The sequence below is a fragment of the Stigmatopora argus genome, chromosome 19 (genome assembly GCF_051989625.1).
Source record: "Stigmatopora argus isolate UIUO_Sarg chromosome 19, RoL_Sarg_1.0, whole genome shotgun sequence".
Classification (NCBI taxonomy): domain Eukaryota; kingdom Metazoa; phylum Chordata; class Actinopteri; order Syngnathiformes; family Syngnathidae; genus Stigmatopora; species Stigmatopora argus.
In genome coordinates, this window is record NC_135405.1 from 10,611,787 (window position 1) to 10,634,977 (window position 23,191).

Below are 23,191 nucleotides of genomic sequence, written 5' to 3' on the forward strand. Positions count from 1 at the left end.
TTTTGTGTATGTTTTTTCACCTAGTGTGGCGGAAGTTACGAATTGTGATGTGCTGCGTGGCCTTCATCGCCCGTAGAAAATAAGAAATTTGACAATTATTGTGGTAATTAAAATTACATTAGGTTAAAACAAACGAAATTTAACAATTATTTTTATTATTTCACTCTGTTTTTAAGCTATTGATTTAAACTAAATTCACATGTATGAAATCCATTCGGTATCAAACAATTACTTTGACAGCAACGTTCGTTTTCTCTAGTTTACGGAATAACCTGCTTGTTATTAATTTATGTATTTTTCATCAGAATTAAGTTTGATTCACAATTCAGCAGACATCCAAAATAACAGTTAAATGTGTTTCTAATCTTTCCAAGGAGGAGTTGTACGACTTTGCTGTACATCGTCGAGGGTACGTTAACGCATCATCAGCCTTTTCGCTGTGCGGCTTAATCAAAATCAGGTTCGAAAACATTTCAATACTTTTGTAATCAGATTTACTAAGAACTATTATTATTTTGTGATTATTTAAACATGTGTATTTCCCTCCTAAACACGAAAGTTTGTTATAGAATTTCCGCCGAATACGCTCTCGTTTCAAGCTAGGTAACGTTATATGAATGTACTACCTGAATCCGCACGTGATGCCGACATGTCATTAAGAAAGACAAACGTTTAAAGTTTATACATAGTTTTTGAAGAAAAACATTACTCCGTTTGGTGTAAAATATATTTTATTCATCTCTTTAAGTAACCCTCCAAATAGGCGAGGTAACGTCACTTATTTGCAGTTTTGACTGAGTGGAGTCACGTTGAAATGTCGTCACGTAACTAATATGAATATTTCACACAGTTCCGACGTTAAACGAACTCTTAAGTCTATTTTTAAATGAATATTTGACTAAAATGCTAAAGATGTCCACATATACAAAACGTTTTGACCTGTTTGGAGATTTTTCTCACCAAACGGCATCATATTTTCTAAACTTGGATAATGTGGTCCCGTTGTTCAAACAGAGGATGGCGGCCCTGTGGCGGTCCTACCAGGCCCTTATGACAAGACGCCCTTGGACGGTGCAGATTGTGACAGCTGGTGAGTGTATGAACACAATCTTATCCTGACTTTCACCTTGACTTGTGTTTGTGTATACTTTTAAAATGACACAATAGGGAATCAATAAAGGCAAAGAACTTTGAACCACACACACACACACAGAATACCGTTAGCTGTATTACTAATTGATGTTTTTAGAGCACAGTAGTAATGTTTACAACTCTTAAAGTGGTTTCTAATTCTAGTTTGAAAAGGTTAACATTACAAATTAGCATTGTTTTAAAAACATAATTGTAACCTCAATTTATTTTAGCGACTGTCCAATGACTTTTCACTCATTTGTAGTTGTCCCAATACTTTTTCCCAGAACTTTCATATGTTATAATATGTCAAACTAAACCTGAGAGTAATAGTCATTTTTAGAAACACAGTGACTGGAATATCAGTCATACTGCAGTAACAATGTTGACCACACGGTGGCGACATTTTTCTTACATCTGGGCTTTTTGCATTTTTGCAGGTTCTCTTGTCGGCATGGGCGACATCATCTCGCAGCAAGTGATTGAGCGCCGTGGACTCGCTCAACACGACGTGCGCCGGACCGCCAAAATGATGAGCATTGGATTTTTCTTTGTGGTGCGGACCGAACGAACACTTTTGATTGGCTCGTTGGTATCTGTGAATTAAGATTTGTCATTTTCTGTCCAAAGGGCCCTGTCATAGGTAGCTGGTATAAAGTTCTGGACCGCTTGGTGGTCGGAGGAAGTAAAAGTGTGGCTATGAAGAAGATGATGATTGATCAGGTTAGTCTCCCACTTCAGATGGATTGGGGGTCAATGGTAGCCAATGAGTTTAATGAATAATCAATTATTTTCTGTAGTTGTGCTTCGCTCCTTGTTTCCTGGGCGCCTTCCTGGCTTTGTCGGGAGTTCTGAACGGGCTAAGCGTGGAGCAGAACATCGCCAAGCTACGGCGGGTGAGATATGATTACACAAGAAAGAGCTAAAAAAAAATTGAAAATTGAAGGATGAACAATCAAAAAAAAAGTTGAGGTTGTGTGCGATCACGCTACGCGTTCAAACACAGCTGCTCAATTATTAACGTTGGAAAGCAGGACGGGCGACCACGTCCCACTGAACAAATGACAAAGTGGGGGCTGATCAACACACACTGTTGGGATTTGGCACACTTGCAAAATGGCCTCTGTGCTCAGTCACATAAAAAACTTGACCCCCCAAAAATGTATTTTGTAATTTTTCCAAATGTAACATTGTCTTGATAGTTACTTTGTTTATTAATTTATCGTCGTTTAATATTTCAATCTCGTATATGGTCCAAATTTTGGCAACACTGCGGTATGACTCAATAAGTCATTACCTTTGTAACCTTGTGTACTAAAACGCCACTTTGTAATATTATTCTCATTGCCAAATCTGGTTGACGTCTGCGACCACGCGTGAAAGTAAACTCAATGAAAAATGTGTCAGTTGATAATTAGGAACATGTTTTACTCCCGCAACAAAATCTTGTATACCAGACTTACATTTTCATATTACATGCCGTGACCTTCAACTATTATAGCAAATGCACACGTCACGCATTTGCTATTTTGTTCCTGTTTTTAACTCATTAACTGAAATGCAATGTCGTCACAGGACTATAAAGATGCTCTAATCTCCAACTACTATGTAAGGTTCCATTTTTATTATTATCTTTTTATTGTTATCAAAGTCAGGTTTGTTTGTTAATTGATGCATTTTTTTTATCAGCTATGGCCGCCAGTGCAGATGGCCAATTTTTACTTCATCCCACTGCAACACAGGTTAGTATCATACTTTTGGCCTGCAAGGAAAATTAATTAAAAACATGTAAGAATATATGTTTGAAAATGTTGCTTATAAAAGGAATATATTTTAAGGAATATGTTTTTGAATTGACAAAAGATCAAGAAAACATTGTTTTCCACTTTTTGCCAAGATAATGGAAAAAAAACAAGTATATAAAAAGTCATTTTTTAAATTACATTCTTTTTTCAAATTAAGAAACAGAAGGGTAAGAGAATACTGTTTTCATCTTTATATTAAAATAAATTGAAATATATTTGGAAATATTCTGTATTAAGAATCTGAAAAAATAGACTTTTCTGCAAGGAAAATTAATTAAAAAAACATGTAAGAATATACATTTGAAAATTTTGCTTATAAAAGGAATATATTTTTACTCATGTTTTTGAATTGACAAAAGATCAAGAAAACATTGTTTACCACTTTTTGCCCAGATAATGGAAAATACAAGTATATACAAAGTCCTTTGCAAAATTACTTTATTTTTTCACATTAAGAAACAGAAGGGTAAGAGAATACTATTTTCATCTTTATATTAAAATAAATTGAAATATATTTGGAAATATTCTGTATTAAGAATCTAAAAAAATAGACTTGATACAGTACTTAGGTCAACTATGTCTTTAAATAACTGGATAATCAAAATAGTTGTCATCTGATAATCAATTTGTGCTTTTGTCAGATTGGCTGTCGTCCAAGTGGTCGCCGTGGCATGGAATTCTTACTTGACATGGAAGGCCAACACCGTTTAAGCCAGACCTGACACACATTTGGTGATTATACATATTATTGTTCTTCCCATGGATTCATGTATGGCATAAATATTGAAACCCATGCAAACAAATAGTTCCTTCACCCCCAAAACAGTGTTACAATGTAAAATTATTAGCCAATTTCTTATTACCTGTTCAAAACATGTTTTGCAAAAGTAGTCATTGTGAATAAATGCATATTTTTAAACTTTATGTAGGCATGGGTGCTATACATACAAAGAAAAAAAGTGGCCGCAAAATCCATTAAGCACATATATACGGGCCAACTTGGACCCGCATTATCTTGCTGATGAAAAATTCATTTTTGCTCAAAGTGCTCTTTAGCAGGTGAACAATATATCCAGTTTGTGTGCATATTTTCGACACTTTAGGCGGGAAAATGCTGTCGTCATTTGGACGCCCGTTATTTTGAAATTTTGTATCCAAGAATAGAATAGAGATGAGTTTTTTTTTTAATCGGGAAAAGTGTGTGTGGGTGTGGGTGAGGGAAAAGTGTGTGTCAGTGTCAGTGACGTAAAAGAATGCGTGTATAAAACACGCCGCTCTGGTCCGTCGGTGTGAAGAAACGAGCCTCAGCGGAACCCCAAGACGGCAAAAAAGCAAGAGAATTGAACAAGTAAGATTTATTCATGAACTATTTGCATATTGTTGTTTTGCTTTTGAATTAAAAAGTGTAATGCTGATTTGAAGCAAGTTTATTTTTCTGCATAGTTGAATGTTAAAGCATATTTTAATATAATGCTAAAGTTATTTCATGTATGGGCAGGTTTTAAGGTTAATATTTGGGGGGTTAAATTCATCATTTAATAGTTGTACACTCTGATTATATAGCTCGTCTGTTAATAGATTTAGATTTTACATTTTATACAGTTTATTAATTTAATCAGTTGAAGCTAAAGTACAATAATTGTATATTTTTAACAAGTTCATTTAATTTTAAACTAATAGTTTTTCATTTTTCTACCTAATTGTTTTATTTTCCTTTTCCCGTTTAATTATAAATTATTTTAATGTAGTGCATTGTTTTTTTAACCTTTCCAATGATGGCATTCATTTTAGCTAGATCTATTTTTTAAATTATTCTATATTCAATAGTAAAAGTGCGATCAGAGTTAATAGAACTAAATTTGAAACAATGTTTATGACTTTTTGGCTGCCACTGACAACAATAGGCGTCCAGTCGTTCAAAATAGATTGGACGCCTAGCGGCATCATTGGCAGCCAATCAATTCAAAATAAAGATGTGAATATTTTGACAGTTGACACCCAAATTAACAAAATACATCTTTTCAGGGGGATTGCAGGCATGAAGTGTGCATCATTTCTCCTCTCCTCGCTCCTCCTGGGCACCCTCCTCCTCCCGCAGACCACTCAGGTCCTCCTCGGGAGGGGGGCCGACAGCGACGGCATACCTCGGCACTTTCTCCGAGGTACGCCGGAGGAGGAGGACGCGATTGACTCTGAGCCCAAGACGAGAACGCGCAGGGAGTACATGCCGCTCTCCATCGACTTGACCTTTCACATATTGAGAAACCTGATCCACAACGCGCGCATAAAGGAGCAAGAGCAACTACGTGTGCACCTCAACAGGAAAATGCTAGATGAGATGGGAAAGTGAAGGAAATAAACAAACACTGTAATGTCACATAGCCAGTATTGTAAATCACTTAATTTCATAGAGGAGGGACCTTTTGTGTCTATTTTCCAATAAAAAATGATTCAACAAATGTCTATGAAGATTCCGTTTTTTTATTCACATTGATTCCATGTACAAAAAAAAATACAACATCCAAGGGTGGAGAAGGGAGTTCACAGAAAGCAATGTGGGTGATCTGTGTTAACTCTTTGCAAGCAGGGGGGCTTAAAAAACGCATTGTGGCCTTTTATAGGCAAATTAATGCATTCAAAGTGCTTGATAAAACCTTACATTTGCTTGTCTACTCAGCTCACAATGTGCAAGTGGACCGTCATTCCACCTCTGACTCATCGTCAAGGTCATCTTCACCTGAATGACAACACGTGCACATTACATGAGCATATATCATATATACCATAAATAATAATATAACAAAGTGATGATTTGATACAAGCTGAACATGCTGGTAAATGAAAACACTCATCTTGAATCACTTCTCCAAAAAATGCTAATGTGAATTGTGTTTTATATAATACAATGACTTGACCCTTTAATACATGTTTTTTTTTTATTTAAACCCTTACAAGGTACTCATTTGTGCAAAACGTTCAATTCAATTTATTGGGTTTATCATGATACAGTTCATGTTTAAGCTCAAGATTTAAACTAATGCATTTACCTTTTCGATATGATACCAAGTTTGAATGGAGTAATATTTGTGTTTTAATGGAATATTTCAATGTGATAGATGTGATCATTTTCATGTTACAATTTATTATCTTTTGCATTTTTTTACAAGTTCTAGCGTGAGGAGTTGACTTTTTGTACTAACCGTCGGAAGTGGATGTCGTTTAGCACGTCTGCAATGTTGTCCACATTGACAATAAAAAGTTGATTTCCAGTCAATCGATTTTGGCGCGTGTCGCGGTGACGTCGGCGTCTTATTCGTCTTCGTCTCAGATTGAGTGAATCAGAGCGCGAGATGGCGGCCAAATGTCCGCGCCGCCATCTGCGCGCGCACACAAACACTTTAGGTGTTTTAGTGTGACTCAAATGCTTCAAGCGATTTCATCGACAATGACCTTCACACTCTTTTTACATCTTCATTTTGGGCACATTTGTCATGGATTTTTCTCCGCTTTATTTCAGTTACTCATTATGTCCATGGACTTGGGAGCGGCGTTCTTCAGGGGTGCATCCTGGAACCACTGCTCTTCTATCAGGTGCGTTTTTCCAATTAGATTTGTTCCAAATAGCATTATGCAGTGTAGCACAATACTACTATTTTTGCATCCCATTCGGTTGTCCCCTTACTCTCACCAAATATATGTTTTAATGTATCATCATGTTTAGACTATTATGCCCTTTAATGCTAACTATTGGCCCCTATTATTATACATGTACTCCTATTGTGTCCCATTTTGTGCCATAGTGTTCATAAAAACCCCCTTTAGCTCCAATTATGACCCTTAGACATATCCCATAATGTCCCCTATTATGTCCCTATTATGTCCCATATTATTCATAAAGACCCCTTTTGTCTCCAATTATGACTCTTAGACATATCCCATAATGTCCCCTATTATGTCCCATTTTGTTCCATAGTGTCCATAAAGACCCCCTTTGGCTCCAATTATGACTCTTAGACATGTCCCATAATGTCCCCTATTATGTCCCATACTCTGTAGGTGCAAATATGACCCATCATGTCCCATAATCCTATTAGTAAGTCCCATTTTGGCCCATAGTGTCCCATACATACCCAATTTGGATCCCATTATGACCCATAGTCGTAGCTTTATTGTCCCATAGTGTCCCATCATGCTACCATCAAGTCCCAATATGACCCTTAGTGTCCCATAATGTACCATATTTTATCCCATGATGTTTAATTTTGTCCCAGTGTCCCCACAACGCTACTATGTCCCATTTACCCATAGTGTCCCCACAATGCTACTATGTGTCCCATTTACCCATAGTGTCCCCACAATGCTAATATGTGCCCCATTTTACCCATATTGTCCCCACAATGCTACTATGTGTCCCATTTTACCCATAGTGTCCCCGCAATGCTACTATGTGTCCCCACAATGCTACTATGTGTCCCCACAATGCTACTATGTGTCCCATTTTACCCATAGTGTCCCATAATGTACCCCATTACATGATATGTTCCATTTTGGTACAATAATGTTCCCTATGTTAAATGTTCTGTTTATTATTACTTGACATGTTGTCACATATTGCCTTTTATTATGACCCTTCATGATCCATAATCTCCTCTATAATGTCAAATGTGGTCCCGTAACCCCAACTTTTGCTAACGATGCGATAAGATATGCCTAAAAAAATACTGTGTCAAAATCCTATCTGCTTAAAATGTTACTATTTACACGAGAAAAATGCACCAAGTTTATGAAATTCGAATAACGAAGTTCAACAAATGATTATTTTTATTTCTATTGTTTCTGTATAATGTCACCCTAACAAAATGTGGTTAAAAACACCTTTAAATCAAAGGAGAATTTTTTTTTCTTTCTCAACCTTACGTACCTTGAAAAACTACATTGGAATAAACGGAATGAGTCATGCATTCCAACGAGAACAACCCTGTCTATTATGGGATGCCGGCGTCCATCTGCAAATACAGTCAGCGTGAACGTGACACGCACACAAACGCATCATCCCAAATGTGACTGCTACAGATAGACGCGTTGCAAGCTAATTTTGACAACAAAAGAGGGACACGCAAACAAACTTTGCAAGCTATTTTGACAACAAAAGAGGGTAAAACTATGCCCTCTAGTGGCCATAAAACTATTGTGGTGGACTTCTTATGATAGATCAGAGGAATATTCAGAAAAATGATGCAAAGACTTTTACTTGGGGGCTGACCTGGAGTCCAGTTGTCTTCGATACACGTCGATAATATTCTCCATGAGGCGATAATAAAGCGGTTTACTTCAAAATTAGTTAATAATACATACAGAAAAAACAAAAATGTCATCTGCAGGTTCGGAAGCAAAAGCACATAAAACTGCATGCAATTCAAAAACAAAGTGAAGAATATTACAAAGTAACCTTTTTAAAAATTGTCTCATTACAAAGTAAAAACACAACTAGTCACTTTTAACCAGGTCAATTTATTGTCTCCTTTCTAATATTTTTTTTTCAAATTAATATCGGTTTTCTGATTATTAATGACAGATTGTCCTATTGGATTCTTATGAAAGGACACAAAAAACAAAAAGTTTGTCTAACCCTAAACATGCTAACAGATTAGCATAATGACACTTGGCGTACTCTCTTCACATAACTTAAAAAATATTTATACACAAAACACATGGATAAAAATGTATGATGACCAACTCTGTGTTTTTTTATGACCCAACAACAAAAATAAAAATGTCATCAAGCACTATTTTTCAATATTACTGTTGAAGTTAGTAGTCACATTTAGAATTTAAAATGTGCTCCGAAACAGCACAAATACATGACAAAAACAAAGTTGAAAATATTTCACTCAACTCTCACAAATACCAAACGTTTTGGATTTTCCAACTTGATAAAACGGCTCAATTTAAAAATGCTGGCTTGATTCTAAATGAATAATTTTGCATAGTGACTCTCAACCGTTGCCATTGAAATAGTCATAATTCTATCATCAGATTAAATCAGATTAACTCTTAGTGAGCGTATGCTTGCCACTTACCCCAGTGTGTTTAAAGGCACAACACAGCGGGAATTTTCCGTAACGCAACGAGGAAAAAAGACCATTTCCTCTTTGCCACGCGGCCCATTTAACACGAATCTTTGACTGCTACAGCCGTCAGTGTCGGTGAATGAGTTAAAGATTCGTCTGACTGGAAAAGAAAGTAATCAGTCTTATATGTAAACATTGAATATGGACTCGGCATACATAAGAGGAATTATTAAATCCTCTTTCAATCGCCTTCATGATGCTACAGCCTAAAATCAAAAGTATGTCCGCCATTTTGTAACATTTTTGTCCTGAAAAGACAAAAATAACAACTGGGTGGACAAGTCTCAAAGAGCAATATCTGACTTTGAACTGCAAGTCAGCCATTTTGGATGACTTTTCATGCTTTCTCATTGGGAAATTCACCCCAATGTGCGCCAATGTGCTTTTTTTTTTGACTACTTCAAAGATTCTACATCCAAAAGTGGTTATGACCGCCCATCATCTCTGATGATTATGTGGGAAAAGACTGCAGCGCTACATAGGACGATAACAACAGCGCACACCTGCTAACACGCAGCAGATCTCACCACTGTTAGCCGGCTACATCAGTCAATTTGCTGGTTTACTTTAGTTTGCAGTGACTGGCACAAAAGGAGAAGACTCCGGGGGGTACGTGCATGATGATTCCAACAACAACAAAAATTCACATGCATGCCAGATTTCCCTAAAGTCCGCGCCTCTCGAAAGAGGTTTGCTCCAAGAGGACAGTTTCAATCCGTCTCCTGGATCCCGATGAAGGACCTTGTGGAAACGGGATGCGGGGAGGGAGGTCCACAGAAGAAGAACAAGGAGAAGCTTTCCTCGGAGGAGGTCGTGGATAACGGTGGCGGTCCGGATCTCGCTGCCAGGGAAGGAACCCAACTTCTCTCTTGTCCACACGTGACGTCGGGTGTCATCGTTCTGTGAGAGGAAAGCGAGAGACGGCGTGAGCTGACGTGGATTTCCAGTCGTCCACATGCAAATGGATCACATTTGAATGGAATGCTGTAGTTTGGAGTGCGACATGCAATTAGTAGCACGGAAAAATGTGGACGTGCTGGTCGAGGACGGAGGCGGACAAAGGACGCGGCGGCTCTTACGAGTCATTTCGACTCGGGCGAGCTCTCTGGGGGCTTCTCCTCCTCTCGGGGCTCGGGCGCCGGAGCCGGCGGGATGGGCGGACCGTTGCCGTCTGGGGTTTGGTCGACCCCGCTAGACGAGGGCTGGCCTATGATTACCGTGTTGCCTGTTTTTGGAAATCAACGTCAGTGACAACATGCTAATCCTAACAATGTGTTTTGAAGATAACACATGAATAGGAAGCAGTATTTTGGGGGAGAAGAAAAATATTTAGAAAAATGCTTCACGGGGTGTCAGAGTCAGATGGATAAATCCTCACCTCTGAAAATTTCACTTCAAGTTTAGGATGGTGAAGTTGTGTTGGCGCGCTAAACGGCTACACAATTGGGCAAAGTTGTCCATTTTTGGACGCGTGCGTTCGTTTGGTCGCCGGTCTTTTGGTCGCCGGTCTTTTGGTCACCGTCTTTTGGTCGCCATTTTTGGAGACGCTTTGACCGTTTAAATGATTAAGTTGATGAAGTTGGGGGCGCCAACACAGTGGACACTAGAGTGGACGGCTATTTTAAATGTTGACGTCCCTTACAAACGGCGTCAACGTTGCCTCTCACCGCTGTTTGCTTCCGTATTGTTCTGTTCGTCCTGGTCCTCGGGGTCCACGTACTGGTAGTTTTCGTCGTCCTCGGGGGGTTTGCACTTTCCGCAACAGCAGCAGCAACAGCAGCAACAACAGCAGCAGCTGAACAGCGTGCAGCAGACCACCAAAGCCTGCGCACCACTCGGCCTGAGTTTGCCGCGCAGGATTGGAACGACGTCCAAATCGAGGACCTACCTTGAACCACCACTTGGACATGAGGAAGTAGTACTTGACACTCTCCTCTCCGAACTGCTCGGACACGTAGAGACCCAAGGAGCCATACTCGTCATAGATTTTTCGCTTGGTCTCGTCGCTGAGGATGGAGTGGGCGTTATTTATCTCCTTGAACTTCTCCGCTGCTTCTGGGTTGTCCGGGTTCTTGTCCGGGTGGTATTTAAGCGCCAACTTTCTGCCAGGAAGGACCAAAAGAGACTCCATGTTAGGGATGTTCCAATGCGGTATTTTTATTTTATTTTATTTTTACTTCAAATCCGATTTGTTTCCATATGTTTTTCCAATAATACTCACTTATAATAAATACTAATGATTGATGAAGCTTGTAAGTATTTTTTTTGCTTACAAATATTATTAGTTTCTAAAGAGACGTAGTAGTCCCACTCAGTGGACATTTTGCCTGGTGGTTTGATTTATACCAGCCGAAAAGCACCATGCTACTGAAAACACGCACAATTACTGCATCGGACTGACCGATACTCCAAAATTTGCCGCGTCAGACATCACGACTTGTCGAGAGGCAACCTGTAGGCTTTCTTGATGTCTTCAGGTGAGGCTCCTTTCTCCAGGCCCAACACCTTGTAGACGCTCTCCCCAGTCGTGGAGGTCTTCCTCAGGGGGCCCGGGACGTGGGCGTTGGCGTTAGGGTCGACCATGGCTCAGCTCCGCTCTAAATGAAATACGCTAACAGTCAGTATTTTACTTCAAGTGGTTTGAGCAATTAAATGTAGTTGAACCAGATCTAATCTAAAAAGTAATCTGTTTTTACAATGACCACACAGTAACTTTAGTAATTCACCAATTATAACAGTAAGCAGTAAGGATACAGATCGACAACTTTTCTACTGTTCTGATGACTTAGATGTCCATTCTATTTATGATATAGAATAGAAGATGTGTTAAAATGTTGTGGGGTCGTGAGCTTTACGTTCACAAAGGTAAACAATTACTCTCAATTTGCAGGGTAGGTGATAAGGGAAAAAAAATCAAATTTTAGAAATATGGCAATGCTTTGAATTTGGTTGCATAGGCAGCCGTTTGCTCTCCCAGAATGCTACACTAATTAGAATTATTTTTAGTTCCATTATATACGTTGTGGGGGCAGCTTATCTAATGTAGTCACTGCATGTAAAAACAGACAGACGGGGACACACACACACACACACACACACACAAACACACACACACACACACACGGGTCATTAGGCAAAGAAGATTACATTTTGCTGACCTCTCACATTAGGGGTAGGTGGCTCAGAGTCTGGTCAAGAGGAAACAAACACATACACAAGATGGCACATCTTGAAATACATCAACACCATGAATTCCGCCTATCCCCAAACACAAAAAAATGACATCATTAATCCCCACATTTAACGGCAAGTCCTGGTTCCGCTTTGGCGTTTCTCCCTGCTCCCAGAAAGCGTATCAAAGTAATTAAAAACAGGCCAAACGAGAGCTCAAGACGGACGTTGTTTTAATCATTCTAGCCGGACACGCGTCCAGATGGTGGCGCTCATGGCCATATTGCGCACAGACTATTATGTAAGCGTAGGCAAAAGGAATAGAGCACTGGTAAGTCTTTTGAAGATTTGCAATTGGAATTTGAACAATGCAACTATCGTTGACTAAAAGAAGCATTTTTAGAAAACCTTTGAGTAGTTCAGCCAGTAAATCATTTTAACAAAACATAGTTTTACAAAAAATCTATCTTGCAAGATCCCTGCCATCCTCCAAGTCAAAATGGAAGGAATTAGTTTACATGACGAGACGACTGTGCAACTCTTGTGATGCTGATGCTGATGATTGGCAGGTGAAAGGGGCGGGGCAACCGGCGTGGTTGCATTCATGGCTAAATGCTGTATTGTGAGAAAGCGCTTCCATCAGTCAACTCGTTGTGATTAAAACTCTTCTTTTTCAGCTCATTTAAATGAATTTAGGCCATATTGAGCCTTTGTGACTATCTGCTCTGCCCAAGTGACGCCGCGTGATTGTCGTCCGTGTCCTTGCCTGGCTAGACCTAATCCTCCGGCTAATGTTAATCTCCCGGCACGTTGACAATTAACTACTTTCTATGATTCCACTCGACAACAAATAACTGTCATTGAGAGATTTAATGTCTGGAGTTCACAACATAAAATAAGACAAAAATGGACGTCCCGGGACGTTCAAAGACGAACTAGTATGGTTACAGCTATTTCAAGTACCACCAAACCGCGTTGGAATTTTGAGCTATTACACATTCCCCCGTTTTCTATCTGTTGTTAAGCCTTAACAAATTCTACTAAAATGTTTAGAACCCGCAACTACTACTTTATCTTGCATTCGTATTTATTGAATTTATAATTCTTACCATTATTTTCTATTGTTTTCCTCAATATATTCAAATGTGTACATGGATGGTGCACGCAAATGCAACCACGGGGTGATCAACAATACCTGAATTAAAAGAAAATAATCTTCACTTTGTGCATAGAAAAAAAATCTAAATCGAGCACAAAGTGTCAGATTTTTCCGATGAAATAGGCCCTTCCGAGGCTGCTTAGCATCATGCTAACTAGAGGGTGTGTTACCTGATGCTATCTGGATCATCTGGTTTATTGTCCGGATCCCGAGTCATGAGCTCGGTACCGCGTAGGGAAGGTCAGCCGGGGCGAGTTTTCATGTGGCGGCAGCGCTAACCGAACCCAGCCGAACCGCACCGGTCTAACCACAGCCCCCTCTCAAGCTCTTTCCAGGGAATGACGTTATACCACCGCCGTGACGCGTTCAAGTCAAACGGAAATACTATAACTTCCAAGTGTCAGATTCAACAATACCAACAATTTCAAAAAGGCATTAATGTCTTTTAATTCATTTTTCCACAGTACAAAAAACATCTCGAATACCTATGTGACAATCTAAAATGACAATTGGAGTACATGATAGGGTAATGCAGCACATTTAAACTAGATGAGGTATATCGCATAAGGGGAGAAAAAGCAGACTTTTGGCACGTATATTCTTAAATTTTGTTGCTCAAAGCAGCATTCTTTCCCCTGAGGGTTCCCTTGTAAAAGAAAAAAACTGCTCTCAAAATAACTTGTTTGGGAGGAATAAATTGATGTAAATTATCGTCCCAACACAGTTGCCAGCAGTGCCATCCGGATGTACATGCCGTTTTCGACCTGGCGGAAGTAGGCGGCCCTGGGGTCTGTGTCCACTTCCGCGCTGAAAGCATAACAGAAGCCCAAAAGGTCAGTGGGATAATCCAGTGTAAAACCATTTAATAGTATAATCATCGAACCTGATTTCATTGACTCTGGGCATCGGATGCATGACGACCATCTTTTTCTTGGCTCCGGTCATGATATGAGGGCTGAGGATGAATTGTCCGAAACACTGCACCCAGAAATTGAACTTTAAATGTGGATTTTTTTAATGAGCTAAGAGTTTAAAATTACACCACAGGAACGTCATCTTACGGCCTTGTACTCTGCTTGGGATGCAAATCGCTCCTTCTGGATTCTGGTCATGTAGAGGACGTCAGTGTCAGGCAGCGCTTCCTCGATACTGTCAAATTCCTCCTGTGAAAAACATGATTGAATTCACTATCAGTTTAGTCCAGAACTCACCATCAATAACTCTTTAAACTATTGATGGTGTGACAAACAAACCATGATGTAAAAGCAAGACTAACAAATAGCAAACAACTGACTGACTAGCAAATGTTAATCAGAACTATCTTAGTCCTTGATAGCGACAGTTTTATGATTACAACACTACCGTTTAAAAGCTCATACAAAAGGGTGAAAACTTTTTGAAATGGAAATTTTAAATTCACCTTAACAAAAAAGTCCCTCTTAACACAGTGATATAACAGTAAAGAATGTGTTTTTCTTTCTTTTTTAATATCTTGGCTCAAATTTGATTATTTCAATACTGATATTGCATAACACCGCTCCCTGCTAGTCGAGCTTTGGTAATTACGCCCAAACCAACCTGTTTAATGCCCTTGGAAGCCACAAAGTCGATGATCTCAGCTGGCATGTGGAGGTTCTTGGGGGCCACGTAGCGCAGCGTTATGCGGTACTGAGTCAGCAGTTTGGCCAGCGAGTGGACAGTTCGGCCGTGCTTCAGGTCGCCAACCATGGTGATCTGGTTCAAAGGTCAAACATTTAAAAGCCGTTTCCTCGAGACCCGCCGGACGGCGAACCTCACCGTCATGCCGTTGACGGTGCCGAGCTCCTCCCGAATGGTGAAGACGTCCAAAAGGGCCTGGGTGGGATGCTCGCCAACGCCGTCGCCTGCGTTGATTATGGGCTTGCGGCAGTGGCGAGACACTCCCTGCATGAGAGCGCATAGGAGTACTAATTTAAAAAAAAAAAACTTTGAGTTGAGTGGGATTTTAAGAATATGGGCGCACCTCCACGGCGCCAGGTTTGGGGTGTCGCAGCACTATCACGTCAGCGTAGCCACTCATGGTTTGCACTGTGTCGCCCAGGGACTCGCCCTTTTGCGTGGACGAAGTGGACTCCGAGAAGTGGACCACGGAGCCGCCAAGACGTTGCATGGCTACCGCAAAGGAGCTGCTGGTGCGGGTGCTCACTTCGTAGAAAATGGCCGCCATCACTTTGCCCTGTGGAGGTAATTGTGAATAACCAGAGCATATTTCATGACTGATTTTTTTGTGTGGTAGGGCCAATGCTTAAATAAATGTGATGACTTCAGCTTACTATTTGTTATGGTTAGAAAACATTATGAAAGGTTGACAATTCCTTTATCCATTCTTAATTTAACTTGAACACAGTTAAATAAATCTATCTTCTTGGGACTCACTTTGAGAATGTCCAAACTGACTTCCTTCTTAACCATTAAACGTAACGTGTGCGCAACGTTGAACAGGTGAGACATCTGAAACAAGACAAAAAAAAAGGTAATCTCAGGACATCCACTCCATTTTAGAGGCTGGCAGCCAATGATGGATTTGATCATGCAATATGAATATCCCACCTGCTCTTTGCTGAATTGCTTGACCGACAGGACATGCTGCCCCACTAGGGGCTGCAGCAGAGGGGATACTTGAGGGTGGGCTTGCTGTATCACAGGCATCTGCCCTGGCATGGCTTGGGGCGACAGGAGCCTGGACAGCGGAGGCGGGTGGCTGTAGCTTTCGCCCGTGCCCGAGGGTGGCAGCGTCACAATCTCTGTGTGCGAGGGGAAAAAAAGATGAGGAAGCCTAAAAACAAACTTCCCTCATTTACCCTTTTTTTCCTACCCGGCGGCTGTCCCGGGTCCGACGAACGATGAACCCGAGCGGGTTGTAGGTAGCGACCGTCTCCGGCCGAACGACGGGGACTGGCGGCCCGGGCGCGCAATATACCTTCGCGAGGAGGAGTCGGGCGAGGACGCTCGGGGGTCTGATGGATAAAAGCCATGCCCACTTCAACGTGCATCCGTTTTCTTAAGACTGGATTTGAATTTCTTACCATTGGGCTTTCAGGCGTAGGGATGGGCGCCACGGGCCATGTCCTCACGTCCTCGCCATAACCTGGAGGCACTAAAACCTAAGCACAAAGAAAATAAGAACATTCATTTTAGTTTGAGGAGCAATAATATAATGTTGACAACATTATGAAAGTATTTTCTGACATTTGAAGTAAAAGTAAAATAGGATTTGGATCATCTTTCCATGGTGTTTGGCACCCCATCTCTGTAAAAATTTACCTGCCCGTCGATGTAGGCCACCTCTCCTCGCAGGACCACACGGCGAACTTTGCCTTTCACCTTCATGCCTTGGAATGGCGTCCACTTGGACTTGGTGAACTGCATGGCTGATGGAATCACCCACTCCTGCTCCAAGTCTACCTATAAGAGAATGCATGGGAAAACCAACTTGTCAATAATAAGATTCGGTAGTTTTCAAGGATCTTCAGTGACAGCGGAAAAACTAACCTCCACGTAGGTGTTGTCCTGCACAGGCAGGTTGAAGATACGGCGCGGGTTGTCGTAAAGACGTCGGATGATGTCGTCTAAAGTCAGGCGGCCCTCGCTAACGGCAGTGAGTAGAAGCGGCAGAAGGGTCTCCAGGCCGGGATAGCCCGGGGGAGGATTGTCGCTGTCCTTCTCTTCCACGGTGTGAGGAGCTACAAAAAAAATTCAGGAAAATGCAACTCTCGTCTTTTTCTTTTCGGAGGCGATGCCGCCGCTAACCGTGGTCCGTGGCGAAGCAGTCGATGATGTCCATATTTTCCCACAGCGCCTCCATGTCCTCCCGCGAGCCCAACATGGGTCGCACCTGCGCTCGCTTGTTGCTCATCTCGACCACGTTATCTTCGTTCAGGAATAAATGATGGGGCGCCACCTCGCACGTCACCTGGATGCCCCTCTGCTTGGCGGCCCGGATGATCACAATCTGAATGTGGAGGGGGGAGGGTGGCTCGTTATCTTATGTAGTACTCCTGATTCTCGGTGTGAAAGGAAAGCGTCTTCATACCTCTTCCTTCTTGGCCACATGGCAGATATGCACCGACCGCTGGTATAGCTGAGCTACCATCAAGACGGCGGCCACTGTCTGCTTCTCAGCGTGGACCACGATGGGGAGATGTTTGGGCCATTTCTCAAAGTGCTTCAAAGAGAAGAAACTTACATGAGCGAAGTCGACAAACACCGCTACCTAGCGAGGAACCCATACCTCCATCCACAGGGAAACATTGTCCATCTTGAGAGTGGAATAGGTCTCGTTCAAGTACATCTTCAGGCCATTCGCCTGACTGGCCAAAGACGGCAGGACACCCGCGTTGTCCGAGGCGGCGCCAAGGTAGAGCGAGTAGTCGCAACGGCAGCCGGCTTTGGCTAGCTACGACGTCACATGAAACCAGTGAGTTGAAACATGGGACGCGAAAGCACAACTTTCGTGCTGAAAATCACCTTCTGTACATATGCCAGAGAGGCGGCGTCGGTGATGGCGGGAGAGGTGTTGGGCATAGCGCACACCATGGTCACGCCGCCTGCTAGGGCGGCCGCCGTGCCCGATGAAAAATCCTCCTTGTGTGTGCCGCCAGGTTCCCGTAAGTGGACGTGGACGTCGATAAGACCTGGCAGCCCAGACAAGCATTTTATACGCGTCCTGTATTTTTCTGGAAGTTAGAAATAAAAAGTCCTTAAGCCAACCTTAGACACTCACCAGGTAGGCGGACCAGCGTCTGTGACGTTATGCTGTCAATGTGAGTCTTCACCGCTGGACTTGGACCAATCCGAAGGAGCGCCTGGCAACAAGAGTTTCAATCATCAGATTTATGCGCCGATCAAGACATATAAAGTGACCATTAAGAGCCAAAATGAAAAAAAAATGTAACTCAGGAAAGAGTTATTGACTATCTACATACCTGAACAAAGAGTTTAGTACACTTGATGTCGATAATGAGCGGCACCGAGTAGTCGATGGCCATACGGCGGGTGCGGTAACCCTTGGTGACGAAAGAGGACAGGCGGCGTCCGCCGCTGTTTCTCATGGAGAGGTTGATCACCAGGTCAAAGTGGTTCTCCGCCAGGTAGTTCATGATGCTGCGCTGCTTTTCCTTGGTGGGACATGCACTGTCTTCCTCCTCAAATGGCCAGTCCACTGCCTTCACCTGCCCAAAGAAAAATACAAGTAAGAATGCTACTAGAAGTAAGCGTTCTGGTGCGTCAACTTGCCTTGACGCCATGTTCAGTGTAGAAATCGGCAGTCCCCAGACTTGCATACAGATCGTAACCTAGCGACTCCAGAGCCTGCACTGTGGGCAGCAGCTCACTCTTGTTCTAAAAACCCAGAACAAAATGTATTATCTCATTCAGTTAACAGTGCTGTATTCAAGATGACAAGTTAGAAATGACCTTACCTTATAGCTGCCAATGGAGAGAAGAATGTTCTTCTTGGGAATCTTGAAGCCAGTGGAAATCATGGCTTTGATATAAGCCTCGTAGCGGTTTTCGCCAAAACACGCCACCTCTCCCGTACTGGTCATTTCCACGCTGAGAACTACGTCAGCGCCCGCCAGCCGCGAAAAGGAAAACTGAGGAACCTGAGAGGAACGCAAACGGGCAATGAGGAAGGAGGGGGAAACGGTGGGAAAAGGGTGCTTACCTTAACACCCACAATGCCCATCCCTCTCATTAGACCAACGGGCTCCACATCCTCGCCCATGATGATCTGCGTGGCCAGCGCCACGAGGTCCACGCCCAGAGTCTTTGACACAAAGGGGAAGGAGCGCGAGACCCGGACGTTGCACTCGATCACCTTCAACTGATCATCCTGGAAACAGAAGGACAATGCATAATAGTGTCACGACATTTAAGCTTCGCCCTGGTGTTCATCAGGGACAAACTCCAACTGCATACCTTTGCAATTAATTGCAGGTTGAAAGGGCCCGTGACTTGCAGTTCTTGCCCGATGGCGTGGACGATCATCTTGATCCTCTCGAGGGTCTTTTGGTTGAGATCCTGAGGGGGCGTCACGAGCGTGGCGTCGCCCGAGTGCACGCCGGCGTTCTCGACATGCTCGGACACGGCGAAAGCCATCACCACGCCGTCGCGGGCCACCGCGTCTACATCTATTTCCTGTTGGGGACTGTTATTTCAGAGACGGAGTTCTGTAACTGACTTCTCTCTCTTTTTTAGTCTTACCTTGGCCTCCTGTATGAACTTGGAGATGACCACGGGATACTCCTTGGAGACAGCCACGGCATTGCTCAAGTAAGTCTCCATGTCGTCGTCACTGTAAGCCACGTTCATGGCGGCGCCACTCAACACGTAGGACGGGCGGACCAAGCACGGGTAGCCCACAGTCTCACAAAACGTGATAGCTGACTGCGCGGTGGGGCACACATTTTTAAGCTTAACTTTACATTCGCAAAGCAAAACGTTGTAATATTACCTCGGTATCAGAGAGTTCTTTCCACTGCGGCTGGCTGATGCCGATGGTGTCCAGCATTCTGGAGAACTTGAACCTGTTCTCCGCTGAGTCGATAAATTCTGGCGAAGTTCCAAGGATGCGGCACTGCTGGCGGTGTAGAGACATGGCGATGTTGTTGGGCAGCTGGCCTCCCATGGAGAGGATCACGCCCTCTGGGTTCTCCATTTCGTAGATATCCATCACCACCTGGAATCTCAGACAGTTTGTCCATGAGCTCTTTTGAATCAGGTCTCCTTCAACAACAAAACGGACGCACCTCAAAGGAGATTTCGTCAAAGTAGAGGCGGTTGCACATGTCGTAGTCCGTGCTGACCGTCTCGGGGTTGTAGTTCACCATTATGGTCTTGTAGCCCATCTTCACCAAGAGACGAAATGGACAGATTACTTGGACGTCCATCATGGGCGAGCAGGTCGGCGAAGTTTAGGTGGCGTACCTTCCGGAGCTCTGTGATGCAGCCTACCGCGCACCAGTCAAACTCCACGCTACTGCCGATGCGGTAGACGCCCGAGCCAATCACCATGACGTGCTGGTCGCTGAAGCCCAGGTCGTGCTCGCCGCCGTTGTAGGTGAGGTACAGGTAGTTGGTGAAAGCCGGCCACTCCGCCGCCACGGTATCGATCTGCTTGACGACGGGGAGGATGGACCAATCGTGGCGTAGCTTCCTCACCGCTAACTCGGTGCTGAAGACGGGAAGAACGAGGACATCATGATAATCTATTCTCGAACTTATTTTTAAATTTGTCCCACCTCTGAACAGCCAGCGCGATTTGCTTGTCAGAAAAGCCCAGCTGCTTGGCCTTGCGCATCACTTCAAGAGGCATGAGGCTCTCATCCTGTGTGCCCAATCCCAGAATAGGATTAACAACCCCAGTTTTGGTAAAGTTAGGTAGTCTAGTAGAATAGTCAAGGTTCTGGTTCTGTGTTTTGTCGAACATCACACCTGGTTGTACATCTCGAGCAGTCGCTCGTGGTCAGCAATGTTCTTCATCTTGTGCAGGAACCAGCGGTCAATCTTTGTCAAGTCATACAGTTGGTCCACAGTGTAGCCAGTACGGAAAGCGGAGGCCAGAACGAAGATGCGCTTGTCGGTAGGCGTTTGAAGCTCCTGTGAGCAGAGGGTGTTACTGGGAATGTGTCAAACACTGGTTTGTAGACTTAACACATAAGTGCCCTAAGTATAGTTGCCCTTTGTAATTTTGGGGTATTGTGTCAACGAGTTGCCCACCTGTTCAGAAACAGGCTTGATGGTGTGGTCAAACCCCACGCAGTTCTCTTCCACCATCCTCAAAGCCTTCTGGAAGGCCTCCTCGAAACTGCGGCCAATAGCCATTACCTCACCTGGAGACATCAGCCAACGTTTTTTTTTCTTCTCCCCCTTCCATAATCTATACTCTTGAAATCCATGCTCTCTTACCGACGCTCTTCATGGAGCTTCCGATTTTAGTGGACACCCTCAAGAACTTGCTGAGATCCCAGCGGGGCACCTTCACCACACAATAGTCCAAACTGGGCTCGAAATTGGCCGTGGTTGAGTTTGTGACGGAATTCCTGCAAAGAAACCAAACATGAGCGAACTGACCCAATGTGGCGAAAAAGAGGCGTGCTCATTTCCGCCGGTACCTGAGTTGCGGCAGCGGGATCCCCAGGCCCAGTTTGGCCGCCACGTACGCCAGCGGGTAACCTGTGGCCTTGCTCGCCAGGGCGGAGCTGCGGGATAAGCGAGCATTCACCTCGATGATGTAGTACTGAAAAAGTACAAAAAGACATCGGTGGAAGAAGAATGACCTTTCAAGTGGTCTACACCGTTTGAGCGTCGTACCTGGTCCGATTCAGGATTGAGCGCATACTGGATGTTGCATTCTCCCACAATCCCCAGGTGGCGGATGACTTTGATGGCGGTGTTCCTCAGCATGTTGTACTCGTGGTCGTTTAGCGTCTGACTTGGTGCCACCACGATAGACTCCCCGGTGTGGATGCCCAGCGGGTCAATGTTCTCCATGTTACATACCTGAACAGAATACAAGGAGCGGTTATTTCAAAACTCAACCTGAAGCGGCGCGAAGTGACTTCAAGCTCGGTCGGACTCACCGTGATGCAGTTGTCGTAGGCGTCGCGCACCACCTCATACTCTATTTCCTTCCAACCCTTCAACGACTTGTCCACCAGCACTTGCGAGGTGTGCGCAAAAGCCGCCGTGACCAGCGAGATCAGTTCCTCGCGGTTGTTGGCGAAACCAGAGCCAAGGCCACCCAGAGCGAAGGCCGAGCGCACCAGCACGGGGTAGCCCAGGCGTTCTGCAGCACCCACCGCCTGGAGGTCCCACAAATAGTCAGTGGTCAACATTCGGCAGGCTTCTCCCGACCTACACTTCCTCTGTTCACCTGCTCCACAGATAAAGCCGCCTCGCTGGGCGCCACGTGCTCATTGATCTCCTCCATCTTCTCCACAAAGATTTTCCTGTCCTCGGTCATCTCGATGGAGGCCACCGGCGTGCCCAGAACCTTCACATTGTACTTCTCCAGCACACCCAACTTGGTCAGCTCCACGCCGCAGTTTAGCGCCGTCTGTCCGCCGAACGTCAGCAGGACGCCATCTGGACGCTCGTTTTTGATGACCTTGAAGTCAACGAGTCTGTCAGTACGCTACCGACGAACCAGAAGATCCTAAAAGATGACCACTTCTTCAAAGTCATACCTGAGTGACATACACTGGCGTGATTGGCAGAAAGTAAACCTTGTCTGCCAGACGCTTGGAGGTCTGCACCGTAGCAATGTTGGGGTTGATCAGCACTGTCTGGATGTTCTCCTCCTTCAGAGCCTTAATAGCCTAAAAGGAAAAAAAGGGGAACCATTAGAAGGTTTTAAACTGTCAATCCAGTTGAAAGAAGAGTGATAGCTTTTTGAGAAAGGAAAATGACCAACCTGAGAGCCAGAGTAGTCAAACTCGCCAGCCTGGCCAATGGAAAGTCCTCCTGAGCCCAGGATGAGAACCTTCTTCGGTCGGGATACGTCTTCAGGCTTGGGAGAATCCGGGTAGGTGAGATGATCCATCAGACGCTGCTTCACTGTGGAAACATGACCATCACGTGTCACAATGGTGTTCACTGGTGTTGCTTGATAAGGCCTTCAACAGATTACCAGATTTGCCAGCATTGCCCTCCTTGTGGTCTTTGACGGTGTCCAGATACACATCGAACAAACCAACCAGATCTGTCGGGCCGGCTTTATGCTCGGGATGGAATTGGACACTAGGATGGATTTT

General features: G+C 43.7%; 3 protein-coding genes across 12 annotated transcripts in view; 1 reads left to right on the forward strand and 2 right to left on the reverse strand.

Annotated features, from left to right (window-relative positions):
* mpv17 (mitochondrial inner membrane protein MPV17) lies at nt 1-14,175 on the forward strand. Of its 6 annotated transcripts, XR_013296909.1 has the most exons (10): nt 273-460; nt 1,015-1,090; nt 1,572-1,687; nt 1,762-1,854; nt 1,932-2,027; nt 2,707-2,739; nt 2,821-2,873; nt 3,578-3,668; nt 6,454-6,527; nt 14,122-14,175. XR_013296909.1 is itself a non-coding variant. In XM_077587661.1 (9 exons), exons 3-9 carry the CDS (start codon nt 1,018-1,020, stop codon nt 3,645-3,647), a joined length of 534 nt encoding a protein of 177 aa, XP_077443787.1. In that variant the 5' UTR covers nt 1-103; nt 375-460; nt 1,015-1,017; the 3' UTR covers nt 3,648-3,860. The 6 variants fall into 6 exon arrangements, 5 of the variants coding, with proteins under 5 accessions (XP_077443787.1, XP_077443790.1, XP_077443788.1 ...); XM_077587661.1 differs by lacking the exons at nt 6,454-6,527; nt 14,122-14,175 and adding an exon at nt 1-103 and having other exon boundaries at nt 375-460; nt 3,578-3,860; XM_077587664.1 differs by lacking the exons at nt 6,454-6,527; nt 14,122-14,175 and adding an exon at nt 31-103 and having other exon boundaries at nt 375-409; nt 3,578-3,860.
* Nucleotides 8,428-13,743, reverse strand: dnajc5ga (DnaJ (Hsp40) homolog, subfamily C, member 5 gamma a). 4 transcript variants are annotated; one of them, XM_077587655.1, is made up of 7 exons: nt 13,568-13,743; nt 12,226-12,255; nt 11,520-11,664; nt 10,956-11,169; nt 10,735-10,891; nt 10,147-10,292; nt 8,428-9,967 (listed from the first exon to the last, which is right to left on the reverse strand). In XM_077587655.1, the coding sequence occupies exons 3-6, from the start codon at nt 11,648-11,650 to the stop codon at nt 10,150-10,152; spliced, it is 645 nt and encodes a 214-aa protein (XP_077443781.1). In that variant the 5' UTR covers nt 11,651-11,664; nt 12,226-12,255; nt 13,568-13,743; the 3' UTR covers nt 8,428-9,967; nt 10,147-10,149. The 4 variants fall into 4 exon arrangements, with proteins under 4 accessions (XP_077443781.1, XP_077443782.1, XP_077443783.1 ...); XM_077587656.1 differs by having other exon boundaries at nt 12,226-12,325; XM_077587657.1 differs by lacking the exon at nt 12,226-12,255.
* cad (carbamoyl-phosphate synthetase 2, aspartate transcarbamylase, and dihydroorotase) overlaps nt 13,820-23,191 on the reverse strand; it is a 12,101-nt gene continuing 2,729 nt past the window's right edge. Inside the window, exons 8-44 of one of the 2 annotated variants that reach the window (XM_077587644.1) lie at nt 23,068-23,177; nt 22,852-22,994; nt 22,625-22,756; nt 22,312-22,545; nt 22,019-22,240; nt 21,750-21,938; nt 21,551-21,675; nt 21,345-21,478; nt 21,156-21,268; nt 20,871-21,035; nt 20,678-20,763; nt 20,364-20,610; nt 20,186-20,284; nt 19,891-20,115; nt 19,641-19,823; nt 19,356-19,574; nt 19,102-19,269; nt 18,857-19,039; nt 18,672-18,776; nt 18,362-18,607; nt 18,160-18,241; nt 17,904-18,070; nt 17,668-17,832; nt 17,470-17,601; nt 17,187-17,388; nt 16,929-17,119; nt 16,701-16,841; nt 16,463-16,540; nt 16,252-16,393; nt 15,987-16,180; nt 15,813-15,887; nt 15,400-15,612; nt 15,195-15,320; nt 14,976-15,131; nt 14,459-14,560; nt 14,281-14,375; nt 13,820-14,204 (exon numbers count right to left, since the gene is read on the reverse strand). In XM_077587644.1, the coding sequence (XP_077443770.1) occupies nt 14,105-14,204; nt 14,281-14,375; nt 14,459-14,560; nt 14,976-15,131; nt 15,195-15,320; nt 15,400-15,612; nt 15,813-15,887; nt 15,987-16,180; nt 16,252-16,393; nt 16,463-16,540; nt 16,701-16,841; nt 16,929-17,119; nt 17,187-17,388; nt 17,470-17,601; nt 17,668-17,832; nt 17,904-18,070; nt 18,160-18,241; nt 18,362-18,607; nt 18,672-18,776; nt 18,857-19,039; nt 19,102-19,269; nt 19,356-19,574; nt 19,641-19,823; nt 19,891-20,115; nt 20,186-20,284; nt 20,364-20,610; nt 20,678-20,763; nt 20,871-21,035; nt 21,156-21,268; nt 21,345-21,478; nt 21,551-21,675; nt 21,750-21,938; nt 22,019-22,240; nt 22,312-22,545; nt 22,625-22,756; nt 22,852-22,994; nt 23,068-23,177 (5,689 nt within the window). In that variant the 3' untranslated portion in view covers nt 13,820-14,104. Of the gene's footprint in view, nt 14,205-14,280; nt 14,376-14,458; nt 14,561-14,975; nt 15,132-15,194; nt 15,321-15,399; nt 15,613-15,812; nt 15,888-15,986; nt 16,181-16,251; nt 16,541-16,700; nt 16,842-16,928; nt 17,120-17,186; nt 17,389-17,469; nt 17,602-17,667; nt 17,833-17,903; nt 18,071-18,159; nt 18,242-18,361; nt 18,608-18,671; nt 18,777-18,856; nt 19,040-19,101; nt 19,270-19,355; nt 19,575-19,640; nt 19,824-19,890; nt 20,116-20,185; nt 20,285-20,363; nt 20,611-20,677; nt 20,764-20,870; nt 21,036-21,155; nt 21,269-21,344; nt 21,479-21,550; nt 21,676-21,749; nt 21,939-22,018; nt 22,241-22,311; nt 22,546-22,624; nt 22,757-22,851; nt 22,995-23,067; nt 23,178-23,191 lie in introns of both variants that reach the window. The other variant, XM_077587643.1, reaches the window with a different exon arrangement.

What these genes read in the sequence shown, in the direction of transcription:
- mpv17 (XM_077587661.1), top strand. Translation starts at nt 1,018, where the DNA reads ATGGCGGCCCTGTGGCGGTCCTACCAGGCCCTTATGACAAGACGCCCT. An exon ending in AGAAGATGATGATTGATCAG is followed by an intron (nt 1,855 to 1,931) that starts GTTAGTCTCCCA and finishes TATTTTCTGTAG; the next exon opens with TTGTGCTTCGCTCCTTGTTT. An exon ending in CTCTAATCTCCAACTACTAT is followed by an intron (nt 2,740 to 2,820) that starts GTAAGGTTCCAT and finishes TTTTTTTATCAG; the next exon opens with CTATGGCCGCCAGTGCAGAT.
- dnajc5ga (XM_077587657.1), bottom strand. Translation starts at nt 11,650, where the DNA reads ATGGTCGACCCTAACGCCAACGCCCACGTCCCGGGCCCCCTGAGGAAG. An exon ending in GACATCAAGAAAGCCTACAG is followed by an intron (nt 11,170 to 11,519) that starts GTTGCCTCTCGA and finishes CCTTCCTGGCAG; the next exon opens with AAAGTTGGCGCTTAAATACC. An exon ending in TGTCCAAGTGGTGGTTCAAG is followed by an intron (nt 10,892 to 10,955) that starts GTAGGTCCTCGA and finishes AGTGGTGCGCAG; the next exon opens with GCTTTGGTGGTCTGCTGCAC.